At 44.4% G+C, this 18,166-nt stretch overlaps 1 protein-coding gene across 2 annotated transcripts in view; it reads right to left on the reverse strand.

The window, feature by feature from the left end:
• Ppp2r2b (protein phosphatase 2 regulatory subunit Bbeta) overlaps window positions 1-17,394 on the reverse strand; it is a 410,600-nt gene extending 393,206 nt beyond the window's left edge. Inside the window, exon 1 of one of the 2 annotated variants that reach the window (XM_028881723.2) lies at window positions 16,891-17,394. In XM_028881723.2, the coding sequence (XP_028737556.1) occupies window positions 16,891-16,969 (79 nt within the window). In that variant the 5' untranslated portion in view covers window positions 16,970-17,394. The remainder of the gene's footprint in view (window positions 1-16,890) is intronic. The other variant, XM_028881726.2, reaches the window with a different exon arrangement.
• Between the last annotated feature and the right edge of the window lie 772 nt (window positions 17,395-18,166).

Raw genomic sequence — 18,166 nt, forward strand, 5'->3', positions numbered from 1 at the left:
GTGACTGGGGTGGGACCGAGGTTTAAAAAGTCTCCTTCCATCCCCAGCACACTCTTTCTGCCTCCTGCTTGTGGTTCTGTTTGAGATATGAGTTCTCAGCCTTTCCTTCTGCCAGGCTTTTGCTCTGCCATCATGGACTCTAATCCTCTGGAAACAGAAGCCAAATGAAATACTTTCTTCTGTCAGTTGTCTTGGTCATGGTGTTTTATCACAGCAATAGAAAACCAAGACAATGATGATGGCTATTTGCCGGATGTATCTATACTTAGGTTCATGCAAGTTTACCATTTTAATTTTGTCTGATTTATTTTTATTATTTTATCTTCTTTTTCTTTCCTTTTTTGGGTGTGTGTTCATGCGTATGTGAAGATGTACATACATATGTAGGTATACATGCACATGGAGGCCCAGGGTCATCCTTGTGTGTCATTCCTCAGGAGCCATCCACCCTAGTTTTGGAGATGTAGTCTCACCGGAACCTGGGACTTTGGGACTCAGGTAGGGCTAGCCGGGCAATGAGCTCGGAAGATGCTCCTGTCTCCGCTTTCCCAGTGCTAGGATTCCAATGCACCGCCATGCCCACCTTTTTTAGTGGATTCTGGGGATTGAACTCAGGTCCTCAAGCTTGTATATTAAGAGCTTTACCTGTAGAGCCATCTCTCACTCAGGTCCTCAAGCTTGTGTATTAAGAGCTTTACCTATAGAGCCATCTCTCCATCCTCACGACTTGTTTACTTTCGGATCTCACTTTAACTTGTACTTAATAGTTCACCTGTCTCCCCTTAACAGAATATCCAGCAGGAAAAACTCACCTGTTGTGGGATGGTCTGTATGTCCTGTGGGAGCCTGTTCTCGGGTTCCTCGTGGCTTTACCTAGCAGGTCCGCTTAGAGGATGATTAGGACCACAGGCCTGAGTGCAGGTGTCTGAGATGGTCTGCACTTGGCTGTGCTGGGAGATGGTCTGTATGTCAAATCTGTTGCTCTGATTGGTCAATAAATAAAACACTGACTGGCCAGTGGCTAGGCAGGAAGTATAGGCGGGACTAACAGAGTGGAGAAATAAAAGAACAGGAAGGCAGAAGGAGTCACTGCCAGCTACCACCAGGACAAGCAGCATGTGAAAATGCCGGTAAGTCACGAGCCACGTGGCAAGGTATAGATTTATGGAAATGGATTAATTTAAGCTATAAGAACAGTTAGCAAGAAGCCTGCCACGGCCATACATTTTGTAAGCAATGTAAGTCTCTGTGTTGCCGGGCGGTGGTGGCGCACGCCTTTAGCACTGGGAGGCAGAGCCAGGCGGATCTCTGTGAGTTCGAGGCCAGCCTGGGCTACCAAGTGAGCTCCAGGAAAGGCACAAAGCTACATAGAGAAACCCTGTCTCGAAAAACAAAAAAAAAAAAAAAAAAAAAAAAAAAAAAAAAGTCTCTGTGTTTACTTGGTTGGGTCTGAGCGGCTGTGGGACTGGCGGGTGACAAAGATTTGGCAGGTGACTGTGGGCAAGGCAGGAAAACTCTAGCTACACACACCTGCCGTTGCCACATACTCAGTGTTCAGAGGCATTCTGAGGAAATACTTAAGAAATGAACCAAGACACGGGCTGGCAGTCAATTCTGCCTGTGACAAGAACAGGTGGGAGAACAGGATGACTCAGGGGCTCAGCCCTGCTAAGCCCCAAGCACTAGCAGATCCTTTTACATTCCTTCTTTCATGTGTTTTCCTTGTTAAGTTCCGGAGTCCTGGGAGCCCACCTTTAGGAAGCGAGAGCTAATTTCCGAGCAGAAGTCAACTCTCCTCCTCTGCGCTGTAAACTGAGGTCACACTAGGCAAGCCGTTCTTTAACTGAAGGTTGACTGTCCCCAGAGCCTCCAAAATTCACAAAATTCACTGGGGCAAGTGCGATAACCAGACAGTGTTGTATTAAATAAACCATTTTGTGTGAAGCCGGGGCCTATGTGAGAATCAACAGAGCATTGTAACTAAGGCCTTGACGCCCATGTTCACCCATAGGATCCTTCCCACGTGTCATTTCAGCTTGGATTTAGTTGACTAGGAGCCCAAAGCACAATTTTCAAATAGAAGAGCAGGAAGGACCACAAATAAAGCGCATCTAGAAGAGGCTGTTCTGAGCAGGCTCAGCAAGCTCAGCCCAGGTCAATTAGACAGGGAAAAGTGCTGGCTGGCACCGTGTCATGCTGGAGATTGGAACTGGAAAACTGCAGGGCACCAGTTCTGATAACATCTGGCTGTACCAGCTCCCCAGGCTGAACTCTCTTCAGGCTGGCCCCAAAACTAGGGTGCTAAAGGGGTTCCACAGGCAGAAGTATGAGATACACAATCCGGTACCGAATTGTGAAGTGCCCAATATGAGGAAGGAAGCTGGAGAAGAGGAGACTGCTGGGAGGTTTGATAAGTTCTCGGCTTATTCTGTGTATGTGAATAGGGCCAATTTCAAAGAAAGATGCGCTTCCTGCACAAAATTGGAAAGTAATCGGGCCGTTGCATAAACTTTGCTCAGCTGTTTGAAAGTAGCTGGAAGCTGAAACTGGTTCTCTTCCCCAGGGCTTATCAAGACGCACGCCAGCAGTGCGAAGCTAAGTACCTTTACAGCGCATCCTTGGGAACTTCCCTTGTCCCGTAGAGTTTCTGCTGGTATCTGAGCATGGGTGGTGGTGACAGGATTGTGAAGAGCAAACCACAGTGAAGGGGGCGCACAAGCTGGGTCTGAACAGCAGCTGCAGCAGCCATTTAGAGGATGAGCTGTGCTGATTGCTTTGTGAAGTGGTGGGCGGGGGCTACACAGGACTCTGCACATCCCTACTAGTTCAGGCTCTGTGATGACAATTTCCTGGTGTAAATGGAGTCCCCAGGACACGGCAGTGCCACTGAAAACTGCTCTGTGCACAGGCCAAGGAGGAAATTAACTCTGCTGCTTTGGCTTCTGGATTCAACTCCAAGATTCTTCTCTTAGCAGATTCTCAGCAATGCTCTCCTCCTGGGACTTGGGAGACAGCATGCCTGTCTATGAAGGTCACATCTCAGCCTCCTTTTTCCACTGTTATCAACCTTCATCCTGACTCTGAAGTCTCTCCCCAGCCTATACTAGACACAGAGAGAGGAGGTCCCTGAACGCATCAACGGTATCACCTTTCCTTTGCCAAGTGAGGCAAAGTATTGTGGTTTGGATTGCTTCCCTGAAAGGCACTGGGATCATTTTAAAAGCAGAGGTTCTTAAACTCCACTCAGGATCCTACTAATTCAGAATTTTAAGAGGCCGAGGGAAGAGAGCTTTCTGTTGACTTTTAAAGGTTTATTTATTCTTATTGTACGTGTGTGGTTGTTTTGCCTGCATGTATGTCTGGGAACCACGTGTGTGCAGTGCTCATAGAGGGCAAAAGAGGGTGTCAGATCCCCTGGAACTAGAGTTACAGACCCTGTGAGCCACCATGTGGGTGCTGGGAATTGAACCTGGGTGCTCTAGAAAAATTGTCAGTGCTCATAAGAGCTGAGCCATCTCTCCCGCCCTGGAGGTAAGTGTTTAAACCAAGCATTGTTGGTAATTCTTACATATGCTAAGCAACATTTGGAAAGTGTCATCCTAGAAGGGGCCAGAAAGTCATAATTGTGCTCACCCACTGCAGCTAGTAACTGCAATCATTGCTTTACCCAGTCCACACAGAAGCCCTGCCTTGCAACCTGTGTGCCAGATGCAAAGGTGAGAGGCGCCTGCTCTCGCGGAGTATGTGCTCTTGTGACAGGAAGCAAACAAGTAAAAGATACTCTTTGAAATGAGACATACGGGCAAGTAAAAGGGGTGACACTCTCAGACACACCGAGAGTGCCTATGTGTGGGAGGATGTTTGTGTAAAGACAGAAGTGGAGGACATAACCATATCACACAGGGCCTCACAGGCCATTCTGGATGAATGGCAAGCCATTGACAGGAATGTAGCTGGGACAGACATTACAGTATTTAAGTGTCTGTAAATGCTATGTGTGGTTTATTTCTAGGTTGCAGATCATTATAAAGAGTAGATTAGTGGGGGATAGAGGTGTAACTTGTGCTAGCATTCTTTCCGTTGTCTTTTGTTACTATTATTAGTATTTATTATTGAAATAGGGTCTGTATAGCCCAGGCTGGACTGTAACTCACAAGCCTCTCTCTCTCTGGAGTACTGGAATTTTATGCATTCACTACTATGTCCAGTAACTTAATATTGATTTTACTATGGTTTCCAGTTCCTAGCTGAGGTCTTGTGAGCAACCTAGAGTGAGTATATTGCTTACGAATTGGGATGAAGAGTAGGACAACTGGTAAGGACAAGGCTTGCAGTCTGAAGTTTGTTCCTGTCTCGACTCAGAAGTAGACTCTCTAATCCCTAGTGTGATCGGCTGTGTTGGGAGATTGAAACTTTCAGAAGTAACGAAGGTTAAATGTGGTCATCAAGAGATGGGCCCTGATCTGGTAGGAATGGCATCCTTGTAAGTGGAAGAGATACAGGAGTGTGCATACAGAGGAAAGACCTCAGGGAGAAGGTAGCCACCTGCAGGTAAAGAGGAGAGGCCTCTCCATCTGCCTCAAGTCTCTGCAAATGTGAGCAATTAATGTCTGTTACCTAAGTCATTCAAAGGCCAGTCCTTACTAATAATGCCTAAAGGTAGGGCCAGTTTGGCCTCACTTGGTTATTCTCACACATATCCATCTAGTCAGCCTTTCCCGAGAGCCCTGGATGTGCTTTACAAACATTATGTATTCTCAATGATCCAGAGGTAGAGCTTATGACCTCCATCCTATAGGTAAAGGAATAGAGGCTTACAGGTAGGCTGTGGGCTAGGGGAGACACTGGTGTTCCAGATGTGAGACTGTGGTAGCAAAGCCTCCTCTCTATTGGAGGTGGGAGAATGAAGCCCTGAAACCAACTGCCCTGGGTTCGAGCCCCACTCCAGCTGCTTGCTATGTGGCTTGGGACAGGTCATGTCTCTAGTCCTCAGTGTCCACAGTTTCTAACTGGGGAAAAACGTCCCTCTCTGGCGGGTCATTATTAGAACTAAGTAAGTGCTGTGTCTCGAACGGGAAACATCCCTAGAAATTCCCCAAAGGTAGGAACACTACTACGTCTCCAGCCGGGGATGCTGTTATGAAAAGTGGAGGAACCTTTAGGGGGTGAAAACTCCATGTAGGAACTGAGGCCCTGGGGCAGACCTTGGGGTTTTACCACCTGGCCCGACTCCCCGTCCTATCTGTACTTCCTGACTGTGGACACTATGTGACAGGCCACCCCATGCTTCTGCTATTGTGCCTCCCCTGCTGTGGTGGGTTGTATCCCTTCTTACGGTGTGAGCCAAAGCAATCCCCTCCTTTCCTGAGTAGATTCTTGTCAACTATTTGGTCACAGCAATGAGAAAAGTAACTGATACAATGAGCCCATAAATTAAACTGTTAGAGTAAGATCTGGCACCCGTGTTCTCCTCAACACGACTGTCTTGGGGTTTCTATTGCTGCCATGAAACACCATGACCAGAAGTAAGGTGAGGAGGAAGGGCTTTATTTGGCTTACACTACCACACTGTAGTCTGTCGCTGAAGGAAGTCAGGACAGGAACTCCTGGAGGCAGGAGCTGATGCAGAGGCCATGGAGGGGTGCTGCTTACTGGCTTGCTCCTCATGGCTTGCTCATAGAACCAAAACCCACGATGGGCTGGCTGGGCCCTTCCCAATCAGTCGCTAATTAAGAAAATTTCTTACAGCTGGATCTTATGGAGGCATTTTCTCAGTTGAGGTTCCCTTCTTTCAGGCAGCTCTAGCCTGTGTCAATTGATATAAGTCCAGCCAGCACAATGACCACTACTGAAGGTGGCTACTTAAAGGCATTTGAACACCTCCGAGCTTCCTACCCATTCTGTCATCTATTTCATAGGACCGTGAAAAGAGACTGATAACTAAGACATTTCCTAGCTGTTGCTTACAAGATTGGCTTTTGGTCCTTTCTCCGCTGCCAGCCCACCTCGTTGCTTACATAGGAATACACAGCCGAGCATATGTGCGATCCTATCTAGGGGCTTTGATACAGCAGCGCCGGCTTGCTGAATAAACAAGATCTGAAAGCATTCTTTGAGATTCTGTCCTAAGACAGCCTTTCTTGCCTTGTAAATATCATGCTTCAAATGCAGAGTCTGGAAGAGACACCTCCCTCCCATGCCTGGAATATTTACTGTCAAACAGAGCATAGTGTGTTTCTGCTCTCACTCACTGAGAATAGAATTCTCTCTGGATGTCAGGACAAGGGACAGGTTCTGATATTATTCAGACTGTCACAAACAAAATTTGGGAATTTGGAGCACACATTGAGATGCCTACGTGTCTACTTATTCTAAGGAAACAAGAAGGACCTTTTTAGAGACCATGTATATCTGTTTTTTTGTGTGTCCCACTCCATGAAGTGTGTTGTACTTTCTTTGCCCCCTAATCTCTTCAGAGCAGTTATAAAAATTTTCAAGTATTTTACACAATCTAGCAATTGTTTTCTGAAATTTATCTCCTGATATAATTTCCAGATCCTCTTTGGTTTGAGATTAAACTCTATAACTCATGTTCACAGACACACGAAGTTATGTGCCATTAAAGCCTTAACTTTCCTCTCTTGGTCTCTGTGTGCGGCCAACTGACTTTCCTTCCATATTTTTATTTTTGTAACCCTTTTCTCTGTGTCAAGGATGTGACCCCATCTTAGGCATGCCAAGCAAGATCTCTCTAAGCCAGATCCAAGCCCTTCCTTTACTCATGATTTACCTTAGCTCTCTGTTGACTTAACCTCCAACAGGCTCTCCTTGACATGCAGAAGTCCCTCTCATTCTATGTGCCTAGGCTCTGTTCATCCTTCAGATCTCAGTGTACTGAGATGTACTCAATGTACTGCTCATCCTGATCTCCATCTGCATAACAAACAAAAGCTCATCAGACATTGCCCTAATGCCAACACACCCTATTGAAGTGTTGTCGCAGGGTACAGTTAATTTATTTGCTTCCCACAATGGCAGGAACTACATCTATTCTCAGTATCGGTGAACCATCATCTCTGACACATGATGGAGATATTCCTTACTCACGTATCTATAGTTTTTGAATGGATGAAAGAGTATATGAGTGACTCCACTTACAAGAATGTTCACTGGCCCCATTGGCTACTGCCATTTCCACAACAGGGGCATCTCATGAATCACCAGCAGGATCTACAGCAGGCTTCCCTAAAGCACATCTTTGAGGCTATATATAGATTTGCCTCCCATTTGCTTTTCTAGCTTGCTGCCTTTTCAGACACTTGTGAAGATAAAGACCTTGGCCATCTCAGCCCATCTTTTTTTCTCAGTCCACTCTGCCTATGAAGAAACGATGACTCAGAAAACTAATGGGCCAGGCTCCCTAACGACGACAATGATTTCACTGTCTGTGATTTTCCTATTACATTTCTAAAATTGGGTCCCAATGAAGAAAAGGCCTAAGGGCACAAGTAGCAGGAAGAAAATATGGGTCCAGAAACACAAATCAAAACAGCACTGACTAGTGTTGGGTACAGACAAATGCCTGCAAATTAATAAGAGTTTGAGAGAATCAGAAATGAAAGCAAATTCCTTTGGAATTTGGTGGATTGGGGGGAACACTGGCTGTGCAATCTGACAAGCTTGGCAATGTCCCTAGAGAGACCTGGACAGAAAATCTCTCAGAGGAAGGGAGGCACTTAGGTTCTCCACCTGGCACATCTTGAGCAGCCTTCCTGGCCTTTACAATAAACATGAAAAGGGAACACTGTTTCTCCCATTCTAAAGTTGGATAAGCACACATATAGAGGACAGATAAGTTTAAGTCAAGACGAGAACTCACCAGATTCTTAGTGTGTCCAATAAATAAGTCATCTGCACAGTCCCCACTTGGTGTATTTGCCTGTACAGTATAGGTAATACTGTGTAGGATTGCTGTAACCATTAACCTCCATGAGACAACGTGGAGACTCATGGGCTCACAGTTGGCTGTTATTAAATACTTTCTGCTCTCCATGCTTTCTATTGGCTTGTCAGTTCCTTTCAGACCTTCTTATGAACTCTTGAAAACAGTCACAACTTCCAGGTGTGGGAAGACACAGGCAGGGGTTATACTTTACACAGGCGATATCACGTCACCCAACAACCATAGCACTTCTGTAGCCCCTGCTAGTACTGCAACCGATGTGCCTGATACAATCAGCCTTTGAAAGAATAAGGTAATGTGGGCTGACAGTTACGACCGTCTCAGGACGGACATCGTAGGATCTATTAGCTCCTTTGCTTTAGGGCCTGTGGCAGCACAGCCCATCCTCCAAGTAGCTCCTGGCAAACCAGCTCACTTTGTAGCCTTGGATTAAAGAAAGGAGAGGAAAGGGTCCCACTTTCTCCTTCAGGGCATTCCTCCGATGATCTCAAACCTGCCTCTAGGTCTTACTTCTTAAAGGTTCCTTTATTTATTTATTTTTTTAATAGTGCACCATGGTAGGGGAATAAAGCTTTCACATGAACCTCTGGAGGGACATTCTGTACACACCTCAGATAGCAATGAGGTTTTACTCTACTCCGAGTAAACTCCAGCACAGAATCAGTCAGCTTTTGAGGGGATGGCAGTGTCAGGAAATGATCTGAATCTAGGACAGCTGGCCCCAGGTTTCTTCCCACCACCACACTGTATTCAAGTGCATACTCCAAGGGTTGATTCTTGGGATCTCTCCAGACATGAAGAATATTAATATTACTAGCTAATTTTTTCTTGAGTTAATCACCCTTGGGTACCACACCATATACTTGAAATGAATTACCACATTTACTCAATAAAGCAGCTATTTGTTATATACATAAATTGTATCCCTTCTTTTATATGTGACAAAATTAAAGTCCAAGGAATTGGCTTTCTTTATGTTAGGTAGACATTTTAGTCAATACCCGAATAATGAGTCTTGAAGCAAATTCACAGTTACCTTGAAGCAGGCAAATACTGAACAGAAGGTAACTGACTTTTCAGGAGGGTGACAATGACCTTGATTCTTCCCAGGACAGCCACATTACTGCCATATATCTTGGAATGCCTTTACCATAAACAGAATCTTTCAGTTGCAGAATTTTAGTTTATCATCAGAAGAATTGACTGAGCAATTCCCTGCCCCCACTCCCAGGACTCTCCCATTGAGCCTGTACATACTCCTTCCCCTGCCTTGACTATTTAATTCCCACCTCTGACTTACATAATATTTAACTGGGAAATCCTATAATATACATCTAGAGTTCCCATGTCCAGAGAATCCAATCTTGAAGAGCTGTGATGCAGTCATATGGATTTCCCATGGGTGATTCCTGTGAACAGTTGGGGGTTAAAAGCAATGGACAAAGTTGTGTGTGTTGGCACCATAAACTAGGAAGAATCTCATCTTTCAACTTCCCACATGCTGAGGACAATGCCTGAAATGTTGTGAAGTAGATAAGAACTTGGCCTCCAGTATCAGACAGTCTGGGCACAAATCTTGATAGGCTATATTTTAGCCTGATGGATTTTGGGGTGCTTTACCTAACTAACCATCCCTTGCCTTGTATCTTTATCTAGTGAAAAGCACAAAGGAGATAATTTTGTGATGTATTAACAGTATGCCTAACACAGCCACATAACAAGATAATTTTGTAGGCAACCCCCCCAAAAAAAAATCAATAAAAAAGAAACTACTAATACCGATATATGACTGTCACAGTGGCAAACACAACAGGGATAAAAGAAATCACAAGATGATCCATCCACTGAATATATAAAGACATCATGGAAGGTACTTTACAGCACTATTTTTTTTTTTCATTTTCAAAACCGCATGTTGCTACTGCTAGAGAATGAAGGCACTAGTTTAATAACTGAAAGTCTGGAGATCATTATCAATGCAGTGACCAGATCTCAGGATTGTCTGATTTCAGAGCACATATTCTCCCACATACATACTAAAACTTCAAGTAAACACTCATTCATCGGTTCGTTCATGTAGCTCACAAATGCTGGTTACACACTTACTGCGAGCTAAGGACTGTACTTGGTTGGAAGCCTTTGCCACCGTGGGTGTAGCATAATTTAATTGGTGTATAACAAGTGAGGCAAGATAAGTGCTATGAAATAAAACAAATCAGGGCAAAATAAAGGAGGGAGGTGTGTGCAGGGGCGGAGGGAGGGATTGAGATTGGTTGGCTTCGGATGGAAGGTTGAGAAAGGATTCTCCGTTGAAGAAACATTTTGTGAGATGGATGTGATAAAGTATGATTGGATTGTAGGTATTTTTAGGAGGTTAAGCCCAGGGGATTTATCACAGAATTGGAAGATGAATATGAGAGAAAGTAGGAATTGTGGATGATTCTAAAGTTTTTTGGGTTTTTTTTTTTTTTTTTGGCTGGAGTAACTAGGAGAATGGACTTCTCTCTTACTTCTTAAGATGGAAGAGAATGCTGGACAAACAGATTTTCTCCAGGGCAGAAGTTAATGAATTCTGTTTTGAGATTCCTACTATGCTTCCAGGTAGAACTGTTGGGCAAGCCACTGGAAAGCATCTTGGGAGTCCAAGAAAGACTGGACAGTGAGGGGCAGACGACAGAAGGATGAAACAGAGAGGCCGAGACAATGCACTTGGTAGGAAGGAAGCAGCGATCCCACGGCCCTGCAAGCTTCAGTCAGCAGCCATAGCAAAGATGACTGAATTCGTTGGTGTAAAGATGGTTACGACTGACAAAACCCATCTTGGTAGGGTGCTACAAAGAAGAAACCGGAGAAAAGGAGGCGTGAAGGCCAGTGTAAAAGACTCTTCCCGGGCATTTTTTAAAGGGGGAGCAGGAGATTGGGCCACAGCTGAAGGAAGATATGGGTTCATGAGATGAGTCAGGCCAGGTGACTTACTGTGTATGTGTGGACGGCACAGAATGTCTCCAGGAAAGAAAACGCCTGGTGCTGATGAGAGTGGGCAGAAGTGCAGGTATGAAGTGGCTTCAGTGAAGAGAGGGAATGAGATCTTCCTACAGTGGATGCTCAGTAGGCCCACTCGTCCACTGCCTACCATATTTTAAAAATACATTCGAGACATAAAGTGGTATCGAATGACAATGTGATCTTGTCCCATTTGATCTCAACAAAATTACCTTGGTGTAGCTATTATTATTTCTGTGTTTCAGACGCACACGGCATGCTTTGGGAAGGGTTTTAAATGCAGGTGTGTATTTGTGAAGATGAGAGAGATTGATTAGAAAATGACTAGTGAGAGAAAGCTGTGGGTGGAGGTGCATGTGATGTGGGCTCTGAAGCGTGGGATGCTTCTAAATATGCAGAAAGGATTGAGAAGAGAATTTAAGAGACATGAAAAATAAGAATTCTGTAAATACAAAAAAAGCAAAACAATAGTGCAATGACAAGTCTTGTATGAGTTCTAATCCTAAGTTTTGCTGTCAACCAGAGGGAGGTTACAGACATATTACCCAGCTTCTTGAGATCTGACAACAGCACTATTCACCTCAAGATTATTGTGAGAAATAGACACATACAAACATGCACATGCACATCCATATACACACAGTGGAATTACAACACCATGTCTTTTACTTATCTTTACATTAGTATTCTTTATGACACAATAAAGATTTAGAAAAAGGTGCATTTGTGTGTGCATGGAAAGTGACTTCTAGAAAATTTGTTGAGGGTGTCATTGAAAGATGCTTCAAGATGACCCTTCTGGTGAAGAATCCCTATTGACAGAATATGGGTGAGTTTGTCCATCTACTTTCCCATTCAGTCCTCAATTTTGAAAGGGTAACTTGAATGTCTAATGAAGGTGAATGGGGCAAAAATCCAGCTCTTACTATCCAGTACACAGATATGTATGAAGATAAGTAGATCTTTCAAAACACCTGGGAGGTTGTCCTCACACCTACTCAGAAGGAAGTCTTCAGGGTGTTGTAAAGGCTAGAGCAGCTCTAAAGTTAGGATCAGAGGGTTTAGACTTGGTCTTGGCTCTGTTAGTTTACTAAGTTTGGGCTGAGACAATTCCTCACTTAAAACATGAAGATAATGATATTCAGTATGAATGGCTATTGTGAGGAGCAGGCCAGAGACTCCAGATGTAGTCTCTGGCACCCAGTTGGAATCCATAGGCTTCCTGATGGTTGCTTGTCTTCCTTGGAAATTCTCTCCTTTGTAACTATGGCTTGTGTAACTCACAGGCCACCATCTCTGAAGCCTTGAAGAAGTCTTCCAAGAAAGATTTCTTTTAGATCAATTTTCCAGGGCAAGTAACGGTGTGCACAGGAACTGGACAAGAACAATTTGTGTTGAAGAGGGGGCACTTGCAAGGCAAGGAACCTCACCCTGATTGGTTAGTAACCAAAGAAGCTCTTCCAATGTCTGCTCCCAAATTAGGCTCCAAAAAATACCAGCAAGTCTCCTTTTGCTTCACTGCCCACCCATTCCTGTGGCTTTTTTTTCCTGTTTGCCCTGTATGACTGCTTGAATAGTTTCTTTTAGCTGTAATTTAGTTGTCTCCCCAGTTCTGAAGCCATAGTTTTATCCTGGATGACCCCTCTCCTATCAAGGGAAAGGAAGTTAAGGGATCCCTTAAGTAATCAGTCACATAGATGCAAAGATAGTACAATGACTTCTCAAACCATTGTCCTGTAGTAGCATCATTTGACTGTCCTTGTTTCTGACTGCATTCTTTTATCTCAAGGTAAAGAACCACAAGACCAACTCAATGGCTCAATTGACAGGGTGCACATCTGTAAGACTGACAACCTGTTTGATGCCCAGAACCAACATGGTAGAAGAGGAGAGCTGATTCCATATGCATGCTCAACCAAACAAAAACAAACTAACAAACATGAATTAAAAAAAAAAAAAAACACCATTTCAGGGAAACCTGTCTCTTAAAGTATGTCTACTTGAAGATCCCAACCTGCAGTGACAAAGACACCTTGTGTTTATATGGAGGCTGTGTTATGTTTGTGTGTTTATGTTGGGGTGCTTTTTGTGATGGTATGCACATGGTTTGGCATTTCACCTACATGATAGCCTCAAGTGTGTTATCCTTCTGACTCCAGTGTCTGTCATGCCCTTGACATTGTCCCAGTGCTGGAGGTACAGAAGGGAGCACAGTCACACATGGGCTTGCTTCCACACCACTGTCAGTCAGAGGAGCAGGGTAACAAAGACATCATCACAATTTATTCACCATGGCAAACCAGGTGTGTTCTCTGAAGTGAAGAAACACAGTCTTGAATAGCTATGATGAGCAGAGGGTCAGGCATGGCTTCCAGGCTGGAACTGGAGATGAAAGGCTGGCTAACAGTGCCTTATGGCAGAGCAGATTCCTGAAAGCCTGTGGTTGGAGGGAGAATGTCGAGGGACCAATGATGGACTGTGTGGCCAGAGGCCAGGTGAGATGGAGACACTTAAAGCCAAGCAGAGAGTGAGGTTGGACAGGTAGCAGAACAAATAGGATTTTAAATACAGATATGTTTGAGAGCACAGGATGGAAAGTAGACCATTTATCTGTCTGTCTATCTACCTGTCTGTCTACCTATCTATTTAATGGGATGCATTCATGTGAATGCACATGTATGTGGAAGCCAGAGCAGCACTGGGGGCAGCACTTTCTTCTATTACTCTCCACTCTACTGCCTTGAGATGATCCCTCACTGAACCAGAAGCTCACCATTTGGAGTAGGCTGGCTAACCAGTGAACTCTTCATTCCTCAACACTGGGATTATAGGTGTACACAACCATGTCTAACTTTTTATATGGGTGCTAAGGACTTGAACTCAGGCCTTCATACTTACAGAACAACTTTTCTTTTATCTACAGGGCGATCTCCATAGGAACCTCCCCCTCCCCAGCTTTAAAACTATTTATTGATTTATTTATTTCTTACGTGTGTGAGTGTTTTGCCTGCATGTATGTGTATGCATCACTTGTATGCCTGGTGCCTATGGAGGCCACAAGAGGGGGTCAGATATCCTGGAACTAGAGCTACAGATGTCTGTTAGCTGCCATGTAGGTGCTGGGAATTGAACTTAGGTCCTTTGCAAAAGCAGCTAGAGCTCCTAACTGCTGAGCTATCTCATCAGCCCCAGGGCACCATATTTTAAATAAATCATTCTGACTACTATATGAACAAACAAGCCTTCATCTGATGGGTTAAATAACAGAGAAAGAGGGGGGGAAAGAACTAATTTATGAAGCTCATAATCTGGATTTACTTTCTATATAAAGTATCAGTTTGTATTTGGACAACACATTGAATTCAATGTACATGGAGGCCAGTTTGCCATCATCATTACCATTATCAAAGCCCCCTCTGTGTTATTCTAACTGCATTTCTTTGAAGCCATCCCCTGGAAGCCAAGGGGCACTAACACCTAATATCACTGTGCCAGCATGCAGCAGAGGTTGGATCTCAAGCCAGCATCTTCCTGTTGTGGGAAAACAGCAGTGAGACAACTCAAGTCTTTCATGCACAGTGCTCTTCCCCCAAGAGGCCCAGCACCACTTCACATCCTGAAGTTGGTTTAGAATTATTCTTAGGGAAATTGTTGGGGCCATTTAGTATATACTTTATAACAGTAAAAAATTATTCATTCTTCACTTATCCAGTTAAATAAAAGGTGGCATTCGTAGCTGTAAATAAACAGGCTCAAGAGTAGAGTAAGAGGGTTGCTAAAAAGAAACACACATCTAGTGAAAAGCCAAACAAACTCAGACTCATTCTAACATGCTTTTCTCCTTAGATGAATTTTAAATAAAGTAACTAGTGTGGGTAACTACTAGTTAAGTACGACTAGTTTGGTACTGTGAGTTAAGGTAACTAGATGTGTTCGAGGATGCTGCTTGGGCTTGGAGAGGGCAGAATAAAGAAAATGTGAACCTCCCAGGAAACATGGAACACCATAACCACAGCCAGACAGTGACTGTCATTTACAGAGCTTTAGGAAGACTGTTATCTGTCACATTTCATTCTCAACCTCCATGGGACAAGGGCTTCTGGCTTCTGAATTACAGAAGAGATTGGGTGCACAGCAATTAAATTTAGTGGGCCAGCTGGCTTGGTATCTGACTCATGTCTTTTCCACTATGTCCCAAGGCCTCTTCCATGATGTTATTTTGGAGGATGCTATTCTCCTTCCTAATTGTCTTTATTAGATTCGCCGTGAATTCAAATTCAAAACTCTTGATTTCTATCCCTAAGTCTGTTGATAGGGGTGAAGCAGAAGTTATTTGTTTTGAGACAAAGTGATGTTTCCATTTTGATAGAATTAATTACATTGATTTAAAAATATTTAAAAACATTCTTGTTGTGGTAGCAGTTTTGTCTATATGACCAGAGTATTTATTTGTTTGATCAAGGTACAAAACACCAATTGCGATCAAGTATTTGGTTTTCAGAGTCCAAGCTGGGAGGAGAGAAGGGAGGCAATCAGGGAGCCAATTGGAATAGAAAGCCATCAAGGCCCCTTCCAAATGGCTTTAGGTCTTCAGTATGTGGAAAGTTTTGGAGATTCTGATCCATGCTACCTTTTTCTATCTTCTTCCCCAATTTTTAGGAATACACGCAGAGAGATTTATTAGGTTCCCCTCCCCAACAGGAGAAAAACATTGCCAATGGGTCATTTGCTTTTTAGCTATCAACACATTTAAAGGGACGAATGCAAATGTAAAAATAACATATGTAGGATATCAATGGCTATGAAAACGCCACTGTCAGTCTCAATTCTAAAGTCATCCCAAACACCTACTCCCTTTTCCCACAGGACGTGATTGAAAATCCACTTCATCCCCGAAGTCTGCTTCTCTCATATGCTATACACAGCTCTCAGTCCACAGACTCCTCGTGCAAGGATGAGAAATAAGGGTGGTCAGAACAGGCTGCCCAGCCACTCACTCCAGGAAGACGGTGTCTAGACTGAGGTGGACTCACCACCGGTGTCCTCTTTAATACCGTCCTCACTTTGGAGAACTCCTAGAGCTGAAGATTATCCAACCTAGTTGCTCTACACGAAATTGCACTTTCCTGGGAACATCAGATCTAAAGAAACAGACAAATCGCACACGGAAGAAACACAGGCAGCTCCTTGCTGGAGAAATGCTGAGATCTGCAGTGCTCAGTGGGAGAGGTACTGCCAGATGTTTACACGGCGGCACATGTGCACAGGGAAAGTACACACCCATGGATACATGCCATGCCAGGCTAGAAGCTGAGGCAGTCTCAGACAGAAGCTGGGACTGGGGAGATTCTGTGCAAGGCCCAGCCCATGCTCCTTACAGAGAATTAACTTAGAAACCTCACAAAACACATTTCTAGCAAGTACCAAAACTCAGCAACCTAAGTACAGACTGAACTCCAGCCTAACAGCCAGCACTCACCAGCCACAGACTAAGCTAATTCTATTTTGCTAATTGCTTTCTTGGGCATGCACCAAGTTATTAAGCAGACAGTGACACAACCGAGCTAGGATAAATGTGTGTGGCAGCATCCACCGACTGTTTTTCCTCAGCACTAGTTCCAACGACTTGTTTGCACGGGTAAATGAGACGAGGGAAATTGACAAAATATTTCTGAATTGATTTTCAGATCAGCCGCCCGCTTTGAGATCACCTTCGCTACATTATCCTGCTCCTCAGAAAATACTTCCCTGGCCTTGGAGGAGGCAGGCTGATTTTCGGAGCAGATCTATATGTCAGATACAAGCTTTCCCGGGAACGAACGACAGTAAGCTGCAGAAAGCAGCGTCAGCAGAACCTGTGGGAAGTCAGACACCAGCCCACTTTGTCCCACCCACCCAGACACTCTTCCCTCTCTGGTCTGTACCTTCCGTGTGGCAGCTGGAAGAGAGGATGGTGTTTGGAGGTCTGAAGATGTAAGGCAGGTAACGAGAGAAGCATTTCATCTTCCAAAGGAAAAAGAAAATTCTAAATGAAAAACCAGTCTCCCGAATCCATAAGGATTCTCTCGGCCTTGAAAGCTGGCTACATCACCAATATGTTTATGTAGGTTCTCTCCCAGATCTGCAGAGCTGGGGAGCCCAAGGAATCACTGGAGATGGGTCCCATTTTGCCATCAGCGCCAGGAAGCGATGCCTTACATTTCTGCAGGCAGCTCAAACTCAGAAGCCCCCAAGCAAGCTGGGATAGAGCCTCTTCATTGGTTGAAGCTCCTCCGTGCAGGATTGCTGAGTAAGTCAGTCCTGCCTGTAAACACACGCTGAAATGTTCTGCCTGAAGCTCCTACCTTTCCCAGCGTGTCCGCCTCTCAGGAATAGCAATGCAGCCGGACACGGGAGTGGTGAGGATAAGTGACCATCTCCTATGTAACTGAAAGATCAGATTAAACAAAGACAGCATAGTGTTCTGCCCTGGAGGGGATGGCTGTTCAAAGGAGCTACCCGTAGCGCCACGGATCTCAGGAATATTAAAGTACAGTGCAATGAAATGGGTCTCTGTCCTGAGCTTAATCTAGATTTAGTTCTATTTTTTTTTCCCTTCAAATTCTAAAGCTCAAACAATAGGGCTATTTATCATTTAGGTGAAGCTGGAAAGCTGGGTTGAGCAGTCCGGGATGGAGAGCTAGGACAGACAAATTCTGTACTTCACTACGGCATCCTCCTGCACCCCCGCCCCCCACCCCAGCCATATCACTGAAGCAGGAATTTGGTCCTGAGCGGCCTTCTGTACAAATATAAATATAAAGCCACAATACCAGGGAAGAGGCCAGCTCAAGGGAACTGACCCTCAGCAGCTCATGACCCTGATGGCATAGAAAAATACAGAAAGTAAGTTAGTGCAGGAATTCTACAATTTTACTAAAACTCAGAGAGAGAGAGAGAGAGAGAGAGAGAGAGAGAGAGAGAGAGAGAGAGAGAGAGAGAGAGAGAGAGAGAATATTGAAAGACATGACTGATCACTAATTTGGGGTTGCTTTAGTTTGGGTGCATGAAATAGACTGCAGAAGCCTGTCACTGGAAAAGCAAGCAAGCCCAGGGCTGCAGCTTGGGATTTATAAGTTCTGTCAAAGGCACTATTGTATATGATGAAGAGAAAGAGCGAATGTCCTTTGTGCTGCTTTCAGAGACACAAGGGAATGATTT

This window comes from Peromyscus leucopus, chromosome 19, assembly GCF_004664715.2.
Source record: "Peromyscus leucopus breed LL Stock chromosome 19, UCI_PerLeu_2.1, whole genome shotgun sequence".
NCBI classification, from domain to species: Eukaryota; Metazoa; Chordata; class Mammalia; order Rodentia; family Cricetidae; genus Peromyscus; species Peromyscus leucopus.